This window comes from Lepisma saccharinum, chromosome 29, assembly GCF_977018435.1.
Source record: "Lepisma saccharinum chromosome 29, izLepSacc3.1, whole genome shotgun sequence".
In the NCBI taxonomy this organism is placed as follows: Eukaryota; Metazoa; Arthropoda; class Insecta; order Zygentoma; family Lepismatidae; genus Lepisma; species Lepisma saccharinum.
The window spans coordinates 47047669-47065264 of NC_139257.1; the positions used below are offsets into that span (position 1 = coordinate 47047669).

The 17596-nt window shown below is 36.6% G+C and overlaps 1 protein-coding gene across 2 annotated transcripts in view; it reads right to left on the reverse strand.

Annotated features, from left to right (window-relative positions):
- Positions 1-17596, reverse strand: part of snu (ABC-type transporter snustorr) — a 490105-nt gene that overhangs the window by 445356 nt on the left and 27153 nt on the right. Inside the window, exon 1 of one of the 2 annotated variants that reach the window (XM_083114472.1) lies at positions 1655-1749. The exons of the other annotated variant lie outside the window; for it this stretch is intronic. Within the exon in view, the coding sequence (XP_082970598.1) occupies positions 1655-1689 (35 nt within the window). The 5' untranslated portion in view covers positions 1690-1749. Of the gene's footprint in view, positions 1-1654; positions 1750-17596 lie in introns of those variants that run through there. 2 annotated transcript variants of the gene reach the window in all.

Here is a 17596-nt window from a genome sequence, read left to right on the forward strand (position 1 = left end):
AATACGCAATGCTCTTTTTTTGAATTTTAAAAATCCTCTGCGATTGAGCCGAGTTCCCCCAAAATTGGATACCATACCTCAAAATACTTTCGAAGTTTGAGAAATAGATATTTAGCATACATACTGTATTGAAACTATTTTTTAAAGTTTTTAATTGGTAACATACGGTGTTTAGGGTCTTGCATAAATGATCTATGTGAACTTTCCAGTTCAGACACTCGTCTATAAATATAATCATTCCCTTACAAACAACAAATTGTCCAGCAAGAAGTTCGAAATATGTTCGGCTTATTTCTTCCTCGTAATTTATAAAATTATTAAGGAGTGTATTGAATAGACGAACCTAGAGTGCGCGTCAAATCTCCTGCATATGGCGATAGCCAATAGCAGCGCACTGCAGCGATGCCATGTCGAAATCTCACACGGAAAAGAGACAGCGTGGTTGAGCGAAACGCCTTGTCAAGGAGAGCACGGAACATTACATAATATAACATATATTAAACTTAATGGGAGAAAAGATCATATCTCATTATGCCAGAGGGACTGCCAGGGGCTCCTCGTCACTCCAACAACTGCCGTCGTTGTCCTCATCCTCACTGACCGCACTAATTTCGCCCTCTGTGTCGTCCTGTGGGTCCAAAATTTCGTCCCGATCTATCTCCCTTACAAAATCGTTTTCCTGTAATTGTTGTGCATGTTTAACACAAGCGGCCCATTGTTCTTGTGTTACATTGTCAAGTTATTCGTTAACAAGTTAACAACACATTTTAATGTGTGGTTCTGTTCTACCCATGTCTCGTCCAAGGAAAAGATTGGTCTCGAATCACCAGACACTCGAATTTCGTGCATTGTACGAAGGAATTTTACCCTTGACGTAACAATGTCACTTCTCTCCATCATAAATTTACGACCGTCGTTGGTTTTCCTGTACTTGAAGCCTAATTGTTTCAATATTCTCAAGATGGAAGTTGTAGAGCCTTTGTAAGATATTTTGTCCCGTAAAGAGTACGTTATCTTTTTGGCAGTAGGAAATTCGCCACGATCGTAAAATTCAAAGACGGTTCTACGAACTACGTCTTTTTCAAAGTCATCTAAGATTGTCGTTCTTTTCGGAACGTCAGGGGTGCCCACAGGGGGGATTCTAGTACACCAACCCTAAATAAATATTATTTATAACTGACATTATCAATTAGGGCTGCCGATTTAAAATGTGTTTAAGCGTGAGGAAGAAAAGTAACATCGCTGAAGAGTATGAGATAGTTCCGAACGCATTATCAACTTACAACAAAATTAATGAAAACAATTCCATTTACTGGCAGCGTAATTACTATTGTGAAAGGAATAGTGTCTTGCTTGCACTGTAGGACGATGTACAAAATATGGAATTTTTACGGTAAAGTGTACTTGATTGATGTTCATTATTCTTGTTTATACAGACTGTACTATACAGTAATTTTATTTTATTGATTTTCCTTAATAATGCATGTTCTTATTAATTCGAAATTTGGATAATTCGCATTTTTTTCTTGTCCCTTTGGAGTTTGAATTAAAAAGAGTCCATTGTATTTCAGAAAATAAAATTGGCAGTTTTGAATCTGATACGCACTATGGTGACGCAAGAACCGCTACGTAAAAGATGGCATGAATTAGTTACCTTAGTTTTTGGAAGCCTTCTGTAAGGAATTTCATGGTGGCACACCTGGAAGCAGAAGTCAAGGAGAGCTTTAGATGCGATCACCTGAGCTGACCATATACGACTGGCAAGCAGCGTGTATAATTGCAACAGGATGCAGATATTCCGGAACTGAGAAATCGTTGAACTGTGTAATCCACTGGAAAGGTTTCAATCGAGCGATTCGTTGAAGGAACTGCGTGTCTCGTAAAACTCAAAATGCTATAGCATCGTAAAATGTTCATCGTGCAGCGTAGCGTGTCGTATGATCCTATCGTTAATTTCACTTGTATCGAACTAATCACCACCATTAAACAAGGCCACAAGCAATAGATATACTAAAACAAACCTAAGTACTGAAATTTTGCAATGAAAATTGAACACCAAATATCCAGGGAAATGACTGTCGCAGGCATGAGCTCACCTGGTCCTAACTTCTTCCGAGAGTTTCCAAAATTATACTGCTCTACATTGCAAATTTTATGGAAACGAAAGTAGACATTATTTATGGATTTTGAGATGCCAAAGAAATGTCTACATTTTCGGACGCACATTTTTCCATTTAGTAATGTGTGATAACACCAGCGTTTTCCATTGATTCGCAATACACATCACCACAATTTCTATGGATTGGATTACCACTTGAACGTAATGTGCAAGCAACTTTCACAGCTTATTAAATGATCAACTGAAGTCTTAGCACAAGGTGTGTCTCTCGTAATTTTCGGATTGGCTGCAGCGTGTCGGAGTGTTGAGTCAGGCAAACTAATTTACACAAGCACGTTTGAACATGCTCAACTCAACATTCGTTTACATGAGCCGCAGACCAAGTACGCTGTTTGTTCCCGAGCAGACGAGAGAAATTGTCCGTGGCTACGATATAGTAGTAAAAAAGCAAGGATAATGACTCGAAACTCGACAGACAATCAGAAACAAAATCGGCTTCACATTTTATCTGATCTTCTACACAAAGCACAGATGTTTGATAGGGTTTTAGGGTGATGAAACGTGGTGTTTTCAATACCACCGAAAACAAAATTCATCTCTGCCGAAATAAGAAGCATGTCTCGGTCTTAGTTCAAGATATACTTGTGCGTTTCTTTGATCACAAGGGGATAGTTCAGTATTAATTCATTGCACAAGAAGAAACTGTGCAGTGGCGCAACCACAGGGGGGCAGGGGGCATTGACCCCCAACCTTGGACCGATATGAGTTCTGGGGGGCAAACATTGACGGCCAAGTGTACCTGCAGGAGGCAATTACGGCCCACAACTTCAAATTTTATGCAAATAAAAATACTTTTCAAAACATTTTCATGCTCGCTTCGCTCGCAATACCTACTTCCTTTTCTTAATCTTAGCAAGCTCAGAACCGTAGCTATAGGTAGCAGCGCGAGTCGGTCCTGGGCGCCGAATGATCTAAATGAAAATAAGTTGTAAGACTGATTGATTTGTGGTTGTAAGTTCAATTTACACACAGAAAGGCTAATCGGGACTGGACCTGCAGTTTAAATTGGTATCCGAACCACTGTGCCTCCACCGGGTATCGAATCCGTGACCCCTTGATCACATGGCGACGATGTTACCACTACACCATCGGGGAGGCACAAAAGTTGTAAAAGAGAGAATGCATGGCGTTCCGTGAAATTATTTGCGCCCTATTAAATCAATATTGATTTCAGCCTGCAAAAAAATTGGATCCAAAAGTTTTCTTGCTCGCTTCGCTCTCAATTTAGCATTTTTTCTCTGTAATGCATTGTAGGCAAATTACCAGACAGAGAAATAATTGAGTTTGTTTTAAATGCATGAACAATTGTTTCGAGGAAAGGGAGCGTGCACATTTGTGACAATTTATGTATTTATTGATTGATTTGCTTTATTATACTTCGCGTCTTGTGCCATGTTTGGCTAATTTGCGAAGATGGGGATGAGTGATGATATGATGAAATTGATTAATGGACACTCACAAACATCCATGTTCAGGCCTGGATCCGAACCCGGCACCTCTGGCGTCGTAGCGCGATGTGCTAACCACTCTGCCAAGGGGGCCGGCTGACAATTTATGTAATTTTTGCCGTTGGATGTTGTGAGATGGATGAATAGGTCGTGAAATGTATGTAAATAATATATGTTGTATATAATATATGTATTAAAGAAACTTTGAATACGTACAAAATTTAGTGTCCACTTCGCTCCATGTTGCATACCTAGGTATATGTGAAACATATCGTGCATGAAAGTTATACGTACATATTAATGTAAAAAAGAATTATATTTGGAATGCATTTATCAAGCACTTTCTGTCTTTCAAAAATAGTATGTGTGCTTCTTTTCCATTATTAATGTGAAATTGAAAGTGTTGAAAAAATAATTCAAATCGTTTATTCACACACAAATGCTTTAGCACCAACTTCTACCCCTTTTTGCGTAATTTACGAGGATAATAACGTCTTTGATACTACTACTACTAGTACTACTAATAATAATAATAATGTTGGTCCCGGGTTCGAATCCCAGCTTGGGCATGGATGTTTGCGAGTGTTCATTCATCAATTTCACCATATCATCACTCATCCCCATCTTCGCAAATTAGCTAAAAGTGACACAAGAAGCGAAGTAAAATAAAGCAAATCAATAATAATAATAATAATAATAATGTTATAATAATAACACTATTATTATTAGCTTTATGATTAGTAAAATAATAATAATTATTATTAACATTATTATTATTAAAATTATTATTATTGGTACATTTATCCTGGTACTTGCCCCCCACCACAGACAAAAATTCATGGTTGCGCCTCTGAAACTGTGTAATGTGGAAGCGGTGACAATGATTGTAGAAACTGTTCGGAGGAAAATACTCGAACCCTGGCCTGACAAGTGAATTCTCCACCACGACAATGCCCCTGCGCATGACGCGTTAATAGTTTGCGAGTCCCTGGCTAACAAATCAGTTACAAATATGGGCCATCCACCTTATTCACCTAACTGTTTCCAAAATTAAAAAAATGTCCTGAAGGCACAAAGCGACAAAGATTTGCTCACATTCTTGACATCCAACGCAATGCGACAACGTTACCGCAAGGCATTCTGGGAGCATCGTATCACGAGGTGCATAGTTTCACAAGAAGAATATTTCCAAGACGACAACAGCCGGGAAGCAAATTTTGCCCTTCACAGGGCCATTATGTAAATTACTTTGTCACACCACGTACACACCGCTGTCGGAAACGGATGGGACGGGGACGGGGAGAGGGAGTACCTCCAGAAAAAAATGTTCTGTGATATTAGTATATTATGAATTATACTCCCTCCAAACGACGCATGGCGGTTAGAAAATAAGGCACACTATTGCCACGTGTGAAACCATTTTATCTGGTGCTAAATGATCATGACTAGAGAGCGGAAGTTGATGACCTAAAAAATATAGGTAGGCTATATGACCTATAGAATGTCCTAAAAAATGGGGGGAAATGACGTAAAGAATGCAAAAAATGACCATAAAATTTGTTAGTTTCAGGTTAAAAATTGAAATCAAAAGGAAATTAAACAAAATTCAATTTGGCTTTAAAAGAAAAAGCACCAAATGATACCACATGCACATTCAATTGAAATATGCAACGAGGATTTCCAATGGGAACAACCGAATAATTTTAAACAATTTTATGAAAAAGTCATAGATGAATGAATGAATTGGTGTAAAATGCGTTAATTTCCCACATCTTTGCCTGGTAGTGCGGTGTGTTTCTGTCGCACTGTAAAGAAAAATAAATCCTGCGAGATACATGTAGGCCTATGTTCACCTTGGTGAAAAGACTAAAGAATATTACCAAAATGAAAGAAGTGACAAAATATGACGAAACAATACACCCAATATTGCGAAAAATGACGGGAAAATGCCGAAAATCTGGGAAAATGACCTAAAACCTGAAAATTGGCAAAAAAATGCACTTTAAAATTACCTTTCTTGGGTTCTAGACGAAGTGTAATATTGTGTATATTTAATGGACATCGTGTCCGAGATGTCAGAAAAAAGATGACATTTCATCAACTTCCGCTGCCTACTCATGACTATTCAGAACATAGAAATGCTAGACTAATAGTAACTACCGTACTTTTCGGCGTATAAGACGCACCGGCGTATAGGTAGGACGCATCCCCTTTCTTGTGCACATTCTTGAGGAAAAGCTTTATAACTGAAGATTATCACTAATTTGCAGTATTTCAAATGTAAAGTAATATGTATGTGTACTTCCAACTAATAACTTACGTAATGTAACTAGCAGTGATGTGCCGTAGACTATAAGTTTACGTCTCCATGCGATGTCTACACATAATCTACGCGTAGATTACATTGGTTGTAGTTTACATAGACTACGTAGACAATCTAAAGTGCATTAAAATTAACTTTCAAGGCTTTCATGAAAGGAAAGTGACATTTTCAACTATATTGGTTCCTAACGAAATTAAAAGAATCCTATTTACAACAAAATTTCTCTTCTCTTCTATCATCAACTAGTGAAGAAGATAAATAGTATGCAAAAACAACAACAGATGGCAGTCGTGAGGCAAGAGTAGTGTCTTTCCCATAAAACACTAGTATATTTCCTATATTAGGTTTCTTCGTAGGTGAGAAATTGTTCGAATTTGGAAGAAAGAGTATGAAAAGTTCTCTTTACACATCAGCAACTGATACGCAGTATAATTTTCTTTCAATTTTACGGCGCCCTTTGTTAAGTTATCACCTTTCACCATGTTGTTTACATAGATTACCTAGTCTACGTGTATAAAATAGTCTACGTGTAGAATGTAGACTATCGTTGTTTACGCGTAGACGCACATCACTGGTAACTAGGAATGAATACATTTTAATCTTCCTTGTCAAAACCCAGACATTAATCTACAGAGCTAAATGAAGAGTCACTTGAAACCTTTTCTAAATCAGAATCTTACTGCTCATACAACAAATTGTCTTCTGTACCATCCAGTAAATGTTTTATCCACGGTCTTGGTTTTAACAGCAACCTCGACCCTTTCACAAATTTGTGAAATGCTAGGCCTCTTCCTTGAAGGTAATAAAAAATTGAATATCGGCGTATAGGACGCACCCTGTTTTTCACTTATGCGCCGGCAAATGCGGTAATTGTTAACACTGAAGTAACTGCAAGTAAGTAATTTTCTCAGTTTGTTTCAAACAATTGCTCTCTGAGACTTCTATCAGTTGGCAGGTGTGTCGAAAAAACTGGACGACACGGTCTAATGGAACAAAACGTGCCATGCACAGTAAATGTGGAGTGCTACTGTTTATATGCACAAGACGTAGCCTTTATTCTAAACATTCTAGCATACCCTTCCGGCAGAACCGTGACAAATCAATTTCTGGAAGCATGTGCCAAATGGTTCATAAAAGAATAACTAAAAAATGTTACGTAACCAATTTTATACCTTGGAATGAACCTCTGGGGTCACTTCTTATGCACGCTGCTCATTGTCATGTTCTCGTGTGCAAGAAGCAATCCTGGCATTGAAGATTCAAAGAAAAAGTTAAAGGAAAAAAATTTCGCCAACACATTCTTTAACTTGCATCATTGATGGAAAGTCAAGGTCGAGACAAGTTTTTTATTCAAAGTAGGTACGTAACTCCAGATGGGCGGAGGATGTAATAGTTATTGGACTGCAATTTTGCAGCTGCGGTCAAGGAATTCTAAGTTGCATAGACAATTTTTTTGTGATAAATTGGTCCTTAATCTTGCTATGTATCTTTAAGAAACGCAAACATTATGATATTTTTAGACAAAATGTTGTTTCTTGCATGAAAGTTTAATTGCGTATAATTCGTGGTTGTTGATCCTGCAACGGTCATCATTACCCAGGGTGCAAAATCATTTTAGACTGGTGGGGGGGGGAGAAATATATTAATCTACAAACCCCTCCCCTTCCCCCATATACGATATACATATTTATAAAGTTATTTAAAGTACAAATAAAATACTAAATGAAATTACTGAATTAAAAATATATTATCATTATTAATTACACAAAAATTGTCACTTTTATATATATCAGATATTATAAAGTAGGAAACTACTTCCTTACTAACTGATTAAAGATGTTAATAAATTATGAAATAGTAGAATGTTTTATTATGTGTAAGTTCTTATTTAGTTTTTGCTTTGTGTTAATATAAATCAATTAGATTTCATAATTATTATTGTTTTGCATTTTTGTTTTACTTTTATTGTGCATATTGATGTAGATTTGTTAATGATCTCTTGAGAGAGAAAAAGCATTGAACACTCACAACTACACTAATTTGTGTATGTTTTCGATATTATTCTTAGTACAGTATATTTGAAATTAAAACAAATTGCTTATCTTTTGTTTGTTGTAACAAACTCTCCCCCCTGAATTTTTTTGTGGGGTGATTTTTGAGGCCTAGATTGTTGGTGGAGGGGAAATCTCCCCGTCCCCCCCAGGATTTTGCACCCTGCCATTACCGCTGCTGTAGCGGACAGACATAGAAATAAGAAATGGTAATCGTTTCTAATTTTGGACCGTGCAAAGTTCACCTGAAATTCATAATACTCTCTGTCTATATGACGGCGGTTGATTACCACCAGGAATTTATTCCTCAGCTTTAAGAAAGATGTGAAATTATGATATCCTCTTCACAACTTATATCTACAAATAATTTATCAAAAAGTTTAGGGTTATTTTATGTTAAAGAGTTTGTAATGATAAACAATTAAATGTTGTAAGTACGTAGAAGATATACAAATTGTACGTTTATACAATTTTTTTCTTTTCAATAGTTACTTCGTCACAAAGATGTTTCTTTAACACTTTCTAGTGAACAATTTTCAATATCTTTTCCAGAACAAAAATATAGTTCAGCCATTTTTAATTGCTGTATTTGTCAGCGTATAAGACGCACTTCTTTCCTTCAAAAATTGGCCTGAAAAACAGGGTGCGTGTTATACACCAATACCCAGTTTTTTATTATCTTCATTTCTGAAGAATGTCTCTGTTCTAAGTTAGACCATTTGTTTTTTCATCCCTTGCAGAGTGTGATGAAGATAAAATGTATACTCTCCTAGTTAAATTAGGTAGGTTTTTTGTTGAAAGTAGACCTACGTACATATTACATTATATTAGAAAAATACTGTAAATTAACTATAAATTCAGTGATAAAGTTTTATCCTCAAGACTGTGTTAAAAAAAGGGGGTCGGCAAATACGGTAATTGTTTGGTGTAACATGCTTGAGTTCATTTATGTTTTGAATAAACAGAACACTTACGCCGCGTCTGTGGAAAGAGCATAGAGGTTGAGGAAGAATAGAGAAGTTGAATTTATTATGCATGTAATTTTACCATCAAGAAAGTGCAAACACATACTCTAATCGTGTGATTGTGTTTTCTTCATAATTGCATTTGCTTCCGGAGAATATTATCCCCAGCGACCTCTGTAAAGAAAGAACTTCTGTTTCCAATGATTACATTTTAATTTCCAACGGCAATTCACTTGATGGAATTTTGAACACAGTCACATAACTTCCTCTTTGAATTAAAAGAAGAAGTTATGTGAGAAGTAAGTTCTTAAACAACCATAAAATGTTGTCGGGGAAGATAGCCTGTGGTTGATGGAAACTGTGCTGTTTGTGTAATATTGTGGTAATATTAATAGTTGTTAATTCAGTGAGTACTGTTTCTAAAGAGAGAATTTTGTGACTGTAATTGAGTTAAACCCATATACTTATTTAAGTTGAAGGAAAAAGGAAATATACACATTAATGTGATTTGCGTAAGGTCATGGCGGATGCCAGAGGTTATATGGAACTTAATAATCAGGTAGAAATTATAACAAATTTGGTAGAAGACAATGAAATTGTTATAGAAGAAACCATTATAGAAGAAACATCTAGGAAACAAGCTAAAAGAGTCAGATCTCCTGAAGATGATCAAGTTCCAGCACAAGAGTTAAGGATGGACAGGTTAGATAATAGAGATAAAGTAAACAAGCCTGGAGAAAGTAGAAGGGAAAATAATGTAGATAAGTGTAAAATGTATTATGATACACATAATGAGCCATATTTAGAAAGACACGGTGGAGTCCCAATTAGCCTTTCTGTGCATAAAGTGGACTTAAAACACCAATTCAATGAAGCTAAAGCATTGGTATTGGACAAACGATTTGAAATATTTTTTAACCACGTTCAATTTCACATTAGCTAATACTTAAAAACAAGCACACAAACTGTATTTTTGAAATACAGAAAATGCATGACGAATATAATTATTTTTGTACATATGACATGTATAACTTTCATACATGTACGTGCAACATATGTTTTACACAGATTCAACATGAAGCGACGTAAAAAATAAGAAAATACATGTGCAATATGTGCACGTATTCAAAGTTTCTTTAATTCATATATAACATATTATTTAAATGCATTACATAATCAATTCATTCAACTCATAGCAGACCAACAGTAAAAAATATATAAATCTCTCAAATGTGCGCGCTCCATTTCATCCAAACAATTGTTCATGCAGTAACAGTCTGAAGTACATAGTTGTTCTTACATCTCTCTCTGGAAATTTACAATGCATTACAGAAAAGAATGATATTGCTCGCTTCGATCGCAAGAAAATATTTAGATCCAAATTATTCAAACTGAGAACAATATTAATTTAATACGGCGCCACATTCTCTATTTTATAAATTTTATATTTATAATGTCCCCCCCCCTACCTACGGCTCTTAACTTTTACGAATTAACGATTTTTTTTTACGAAACGTACTTTTATTTACATAAAATTTTAAATCGACGATGGTAATTGCCTCTCTGTGCAGCTGCCTTGGCGAATATGCTTTAAAGTATTGATAAATTCTGAGCACCACCATCACCTATGACAATTAGAAAACCGTAAAAAAAGGTAAAGTGTTCCCCTGTGCATAGCACCACGCCATTAAGGCGTATAGGGGGTGTGGGGGTAACGCCCCACACTTTCTTGATCCGGTCGTGAGTGGGGGTGATGTGATCAGCATCACGCCCCTGACCGCCTTTACCCCCCAGGGTTTCCCCCAGGTACCCATGTTATTCGACGCTGGGTAGGCGCCGGGACCGCTTCCACCGTTAGAAAAGTTCCCCGTGTCAATTTTTTTCATAATGAATGTTTCAATTTTACGGCATGTTACAACGTTAGGAATGAAAACAATGTAAAAATTTTGTTTTCACAGAAACTTTGAGTTTTTAATTTATCTAAAAATATGTAAACAAGTTACCACTTTTTTGTGCTTTGGGAGAAAAAATAAATACATGAAAACTAATTCCATCTTGAGCATCATTTTGTCCGGCTATTCTTAGATTCAGCTAGCCTTGCTTTTTTTACTTCAATGTTTACCCTCTTGCCCCCCATAGAATTGATTTCTGACCAAAGTTGGGGGTAATTCTCCCTGCCCCCCTGTGGTTGCGCCATAGATGCTGCTGTGTCATGACAAAAAGCGAAGTGCACGGCAACTTCATCTTTGTTAAAATCCCCTTCTGCTGCACTATCTCCATCAACGAACTGTAACATTACTTCGCGAATTTTGGGCTCCTCGACAAAGTCTGAAATGTTACTTTACTAAACATGTTACGTGGAACATACAGAACGTACTAACAGGTAAATTACCCGTCAGGATATAATTCGCGTTAAATTATTTCCCGAGAATAAGCTGATGATATCTTGAAAGCACCTGAAATTTTTGTTCCAGTGCAACTTTGAGAAAAAAGGAACAAGTAGGTGGACAATAAAACCGTTTAACAACAAGGCCAAAAAAAGAAGAACTCTCTGCGCTGTAAGCAAATATCGAAAAACATAAACAGGCCACTTAAAACAAAATAAGAAACAATTCTTAACAACAATACTGACGAAAGAAAAAAACAGCGGCCTCAGCTCTTTCTAGAGATTGCCGACCGCACAGGAAAAGATATGCGGCTTCTCTTTCAATGCTTGACTGTTGAATATAATAACAGCGGTCTCACTACAATACCTAACATTCGGGCGCTCAATGTGATTACGACATATGACACTGTAAGAGTTAATGTTTTCAACATGTGTTTTGAATAGGAGGTGCTAAGGGGGTGCGGAAGAAAATTGGGGGTGCGCCCCTTGCACCGTCCCTGGCCAGGAGGGATGTGGCACTGCGAACTACATGCATTGGAGATAAACTTAGAGTGCATAGAAGAGAACAGAAGAATATAGAGAATGTAATTCGTTCAAACTAAAGTAGTGGGGTTTGTGGTGGGGACAGGACGAGAAAGTACGAACTCCTCTCCAGCAGCTTTGCTACACTTAAAACTTGCTCAACATGGTTACATGAGCTTTTTGTTCAAGCGTGGAGCTCTTATAATTCAAGATTTTTGTAAAAAATGCCCTCGGGAATTTTTCAGAAAGTACGAACCCCTCTCCAGCAGATTTGCTATACTTAAAACTTGCTTAACATGTCTATTTGTTCAAGTGTAGCACCTGCCTAACCCAACAATTTTATAATTCGGAAAATATCAAACTCCTCCTCAAGCAGATTTACAAAAATTGCATCAGTTTGTCTATAAACTTGTATCCATACCTACCTATACATATTTACTTCAGGTTTAAGTTTAATTGGATACTATTCAATTTGCTTATCTAATATTAAAACAATGCAATATGCAGAGCCTACCTCTAGAATTGCTTCGTGTTTGCATGTTTCTCCTCTGTGGCAATGTGTGGAATTCCCGAGACGGTAGTATTGATTTTTGCTTTGCCCTCAGCGCCAGTATTTACAGAAATTCCCGATTATTGCGTCATTCAGTATTGTGAGACTGACTGAGGAGAATAGATGTGTTGATACAGTACTTCTCATACTTACAGGTTTAAATTCATATTGAACAATATAAAATCTGTTATTTGTTGTAATCCACTCATATTTAGAGTCAAGCTTATATTTGTCCCAGCGTGTTATACATAACAAGGTTATTGCTATTCAAGACATGCATGTCCGTGCAGGCATTTGCGCTGGGTCAATGTGAATGATTTTTACACTTGTGGGCTATTGGCTTTACAACCTGTCATAAGATTAATATTATTAATATTAATCCATAGAGATTAGATTTGAATCCCAGGAAATTTTATATAAATACCAAAGCCAAAAATATTAAGTGTATATACACATACACACATACACACACACACAAATCACAGTGCTGAACCCAACTGATATTTTTTATTCAGTATAAAGTTTTGAATTGAAACCCAGGAAATTGTATATAATAAACAACAACAAAAATGCCGAATCAAAAATATTGTAATCAGTGCAATAAGAATATATCCAGCTCTAATTGGGCCAAGCATCAAAAAATTTGTAATCCAGACAAATACAAAACTCCCACAAAAATTTGCCCCAAATGCAAAAGAAAATATAACATGGAATATTTCACATATAAACATAAAGAAACTTGCTCTGTACAGTCATCAACATTGCCCCCTCAACCATCCACATCTGGTTTGAAAAGAAGGCACGAAGTACCTCTTAATGCCAGAGCAGCAAAGCAGCCACGCCATGCACCACCCATCCGTAGCAGTTTTAATACCCAACTTAGGGATTATCGGTTTGTATCGGAGCCAAGATGTGGCATTGAGAATTTCTTGAACAGTATAAATCCTAATCTGCAGGCAATTCTAAATGCACAAAATGGCTCTTATAAGCTTTTTCTCAAATTGTTTGTACAATATAAGAAACCAAATGACACAAAATTTACACACCCCCACGCAACAGAAACTGTACCGGTATATTCAAATGCAAATTTAGACACAATAATAAGCAGTTTGATAGATCAATTAAATATCAAACACTCTGAATTTGCGGCAAAAGAGTCCGGATGGAGCCTATGCGGTTCATCACACAAGTTATATGTTAATATTTCTGAATTCAGCCCATTAAAAGGTTCTACATATCTGCCATTACCTGCCAATATCAAAAACAAAAGAGCCGTGGTCAATATAAAAAACACCGACCAGAAATGCTTTTTGTGGTGTATATTAGCTGCTTTGTATCCAGTTTCAAGCCATCCTGAGAGAATAACTTATTACAAACAGCATGAGCACGATTTTGACGATGCAATAGAGGGTTTGGAATATCCAATGTCTGTTCAGAATATTGATAAATTTGAAAAAAAGGCCAGGCACATCGATGGCAAACAATTATCTATTAATGTATTTACTTGTTCCACTGGCAATTGCCCGATAGCACCTCTCAGAATCAGTACACTTGATGATGAATCTGCAATTCCGATTGATCTGCTCTTAATTGAAGGGGGTGGTACATATCATTACACTCTGATACATAATCTTGAAGCTTTAGTGAGAACACAACTAGACAAATATAAAAAAATATTTAAGTTGTGCAGAAGATGCTTAACTGTTTTTGATGGTCGAAAAATGGTGAATGGTGTTTGTGAAGAGAGTGCAGAAATTGCTAAAAACAAGTTAATTGAGCATCTGAAATACTGTGGCAACCATAAACCTGTTCATATGGTGATGCCCAATCCAAGTGAAAATTGCAAATTCAAAAAGAATGAAGCCTTGTTGGAACACCCTGTATATATTGTCTGGGATTCCGAATCAAATCTCAAATCTCTTGCATTCTGCAATCCAGATCCCGAAGAATCTTCAGCTACACCATACCAGCTGCATGAACCTTCCAGCTTTTGTTATGTGGTTGTACGGGATGGTGTTGTCATTAAAGAATATTCATACAAGGGACCAGATGCCATCAAAATATTTGCACATAGAATAGAAAATGAGTGCCGTGACATAGCATATAACATCTTATTAATATCAAAGCCCATGTTGCCTTTAACAGAGGAACAGATTGAGGATTTCAACAATGCAGAAAAATGCCCGGTATGTGATTGTGAATTTTCAGATACAAATATCAAGGTTCATCACCATTCTCATACAGATGGTAAATTCTTAATGGCCCTGTGTAATAGCTGCAATATTCAGATCAAGAGACCAAGATTCATCCCCATATTTTGCCACGGAGCATCCAATTATGATTTCCATCATCTGATCAGGTACGAGGGGTTTGACAAGCAGAATTTAAATATTTTAGCTGAAAATGATGAGAAATATATATCTATTAGCAAGATAATTAAAGTTGATGGTGTTCCTATTCACATAAGATTTCTTGATTCTTACAGATTTTTATCTGCTAGCCTGGATACACTGGCCACTCAATTATCTGATGGTCAATTCAAAATCACACGTGCAATGTTTCCAAATCAGGACCTGAAATTAATTAGGCGGAAGGGTGTATATCCATATGACTATATCACAAATTCTTCTAAATTTGATGAGTATTCCCTGCCACCACAAGAAGAGTTTTACAGCAGAATCAGAGGATCTGGAATCACTGATGAAGATTATCACCATGCCCAGTTGATGTGGAACAATTTAAAATGCAAGACATTTGGTGATTATCACAAGGCATATTTAAAACTTGATGTCACTCTCTTAGCTGATATACTGCAGGCATTCAGAAAATCTTCTATGCAAAATTATGGACTGGACCCAATGTATTTTTACAGTGCTCCGGGCCTAGCATGGTCTGCAATGTTTTTCAACACCAAAAAGCAATTGGATCTGATCCACGATCAAGATATGTATCTGTTTATGGAGCAATGTATAAGAGGGGGGATGGTGCAATGTTCCCAGAGATATGCCAGAGCAAATAACAAGCATATGCCTGATTATGATCCAGCACGGCCATCAAATTTTATACTGTATGTGGATGCAAACAACCTCTATGGTCACGCTATGATGGATAAACTGCCATATGCAGGGCTTGAATGGGTCGAAGATTTCAATATTGAAGATCTTAAGGACTTTGATGACAGTGACTATGGCCTCTTCTTAGAGGCTGATCTGATAATTCCTGATGATTTGCACAATAAATTTTCTGATCTGCCCCCAATTCCCGAGGTTCAGTGCTCACCTGGTTCTAAACAGAAGAAGCTCATGATGACTCTGGAGCCAAAACAGGGTTATGTTATATATTACAAAAACCTCCAGTTCCTGATGCATCATGGTGTTCAAGTGACCAAAATTGGCAAAGTCTTAAGGTTCAGGCACTCAAGATGGTTGAAACCATACATTGATACAAACACGGAGCTTCGAACATCTGCAAAAAGCGAATTTGATAAGGGCTTGTTTAAATTGATGGTGAATTCAGTGTATGGCAAAACAATAGAAAATGTCAGAAAACATACCGATGTTAAAATAATTACTGACCCCAGCCGGAGCAAAAAATTGGTTGCAAAGCCCAACTTCAATTACAGAAGAATTTATGATGAGAACATGGCACTTTTCAACATGATGAAAACAAAGATTAAGTTTGATAAACCTATTTATGTAGGGGCTGTGATATTGGAATTGTCCAAATTACACATGTTAAAATTGTATTATGATGTGTTGAAACCTTTTTATGGTGATCGTGTAAAATTATTGTACATGGACACGGATAGTTTTATTCTTGATATTCAAACAGAAGATGTTTATCAAGATATGGCACAGCCTGAATTGTTTCAATACTTTGATACCAGTGAACATACAAAGATTCAACCCCACAACAAAAAGGTGCCTGGCAAGTTAAAAGATGAGACACTTGGTGATGTTATTGTGAAATTTGCTGGGTTAAGTGCCAAGGTGTACAGTTTTAAAACATGTAGTACTGTTGCCAAAAAGGCCAAGGGCATTGGCAGAGTGACTGTGGAAAAAGATCTTGTATTTGAAGATTATAAAAATTGCATCAAATCACAGAGTTCAATTAGAACATCAGAAAATAGAATTCAGAGTGTGGATCACTTGCTGACTAGCAATATTGTAAGAAAAGTGGCCCTGGACCCACATGATGATAAGAGATGCATTTTATCATGTTGCATACATACTCTACCTTGGGGGCATTGTGATTTGAAAAATGGGAAACAATGCCCAATTACAGAGCATGATTTGAAATAAATAAACATGCCTATGAACTTATTTGGGTTCAAGAAACAAGGTATTATGGAGCTACCAACACCGCAACCCTCTCCTGATATGCTGTCTAAACTGAGTGGCTTGTTAATTATTCATCTGAACAGCATACTTACAGATAATGATGATGAAACAGGCAAAACGTTGTACATATTTAACAATAATTTAAATCATTACCAATTACCTGTAGGTGGTCAATTGCAATTTATTACAACCCCCCGAGGGCGATGTCAAGATTTCAGTAGGGAGAAATATTTATAGAATCAAGCACTCAAACATGATTTCTGGCACTGTATATACTGTTTCTGCTGGTGACTGCTTATATATTGAGGTCCCTGGATCTTATGACAAGCTTATACCCTTTTTTATAGAATTAAGAATCAGATACACTATAATAAATAACCAATAAAAGAAAATGCCTAATGATATATTTGGCCATACAAGACATGAAGATCACAGTGATGAGATTCTGATGCTTGATGTCAGAGTCAAGAAATTGAGAAGTGATTTGCAAGCTTTACAGACCACACTCAATGCCAGTCTTCAATTAGAAATTACAAATTTACAATCACAATGCATGGACCCTCTTCTTAAAATTGACTCAGAACTCAAATTATTGCTTCAGAAATATACTGATCTGGCCACATTAGATAATTTTCAAAGTTTAGAAGAAGCTGTAGCAGCTCTTCAAGCCAAATTTAAGACCCAGGCTAACAACTCTGAGCAATTGAAACAGCAATTGGAAGAGCAGATAAATAATGTCCAGGCACAGCTCCAAACAATTGTCAAAAGCATAAAATCACAAGAAGATTTTGATCTAGTGATTTCCACTCTAAAGGAACAGATTCAGTCACTC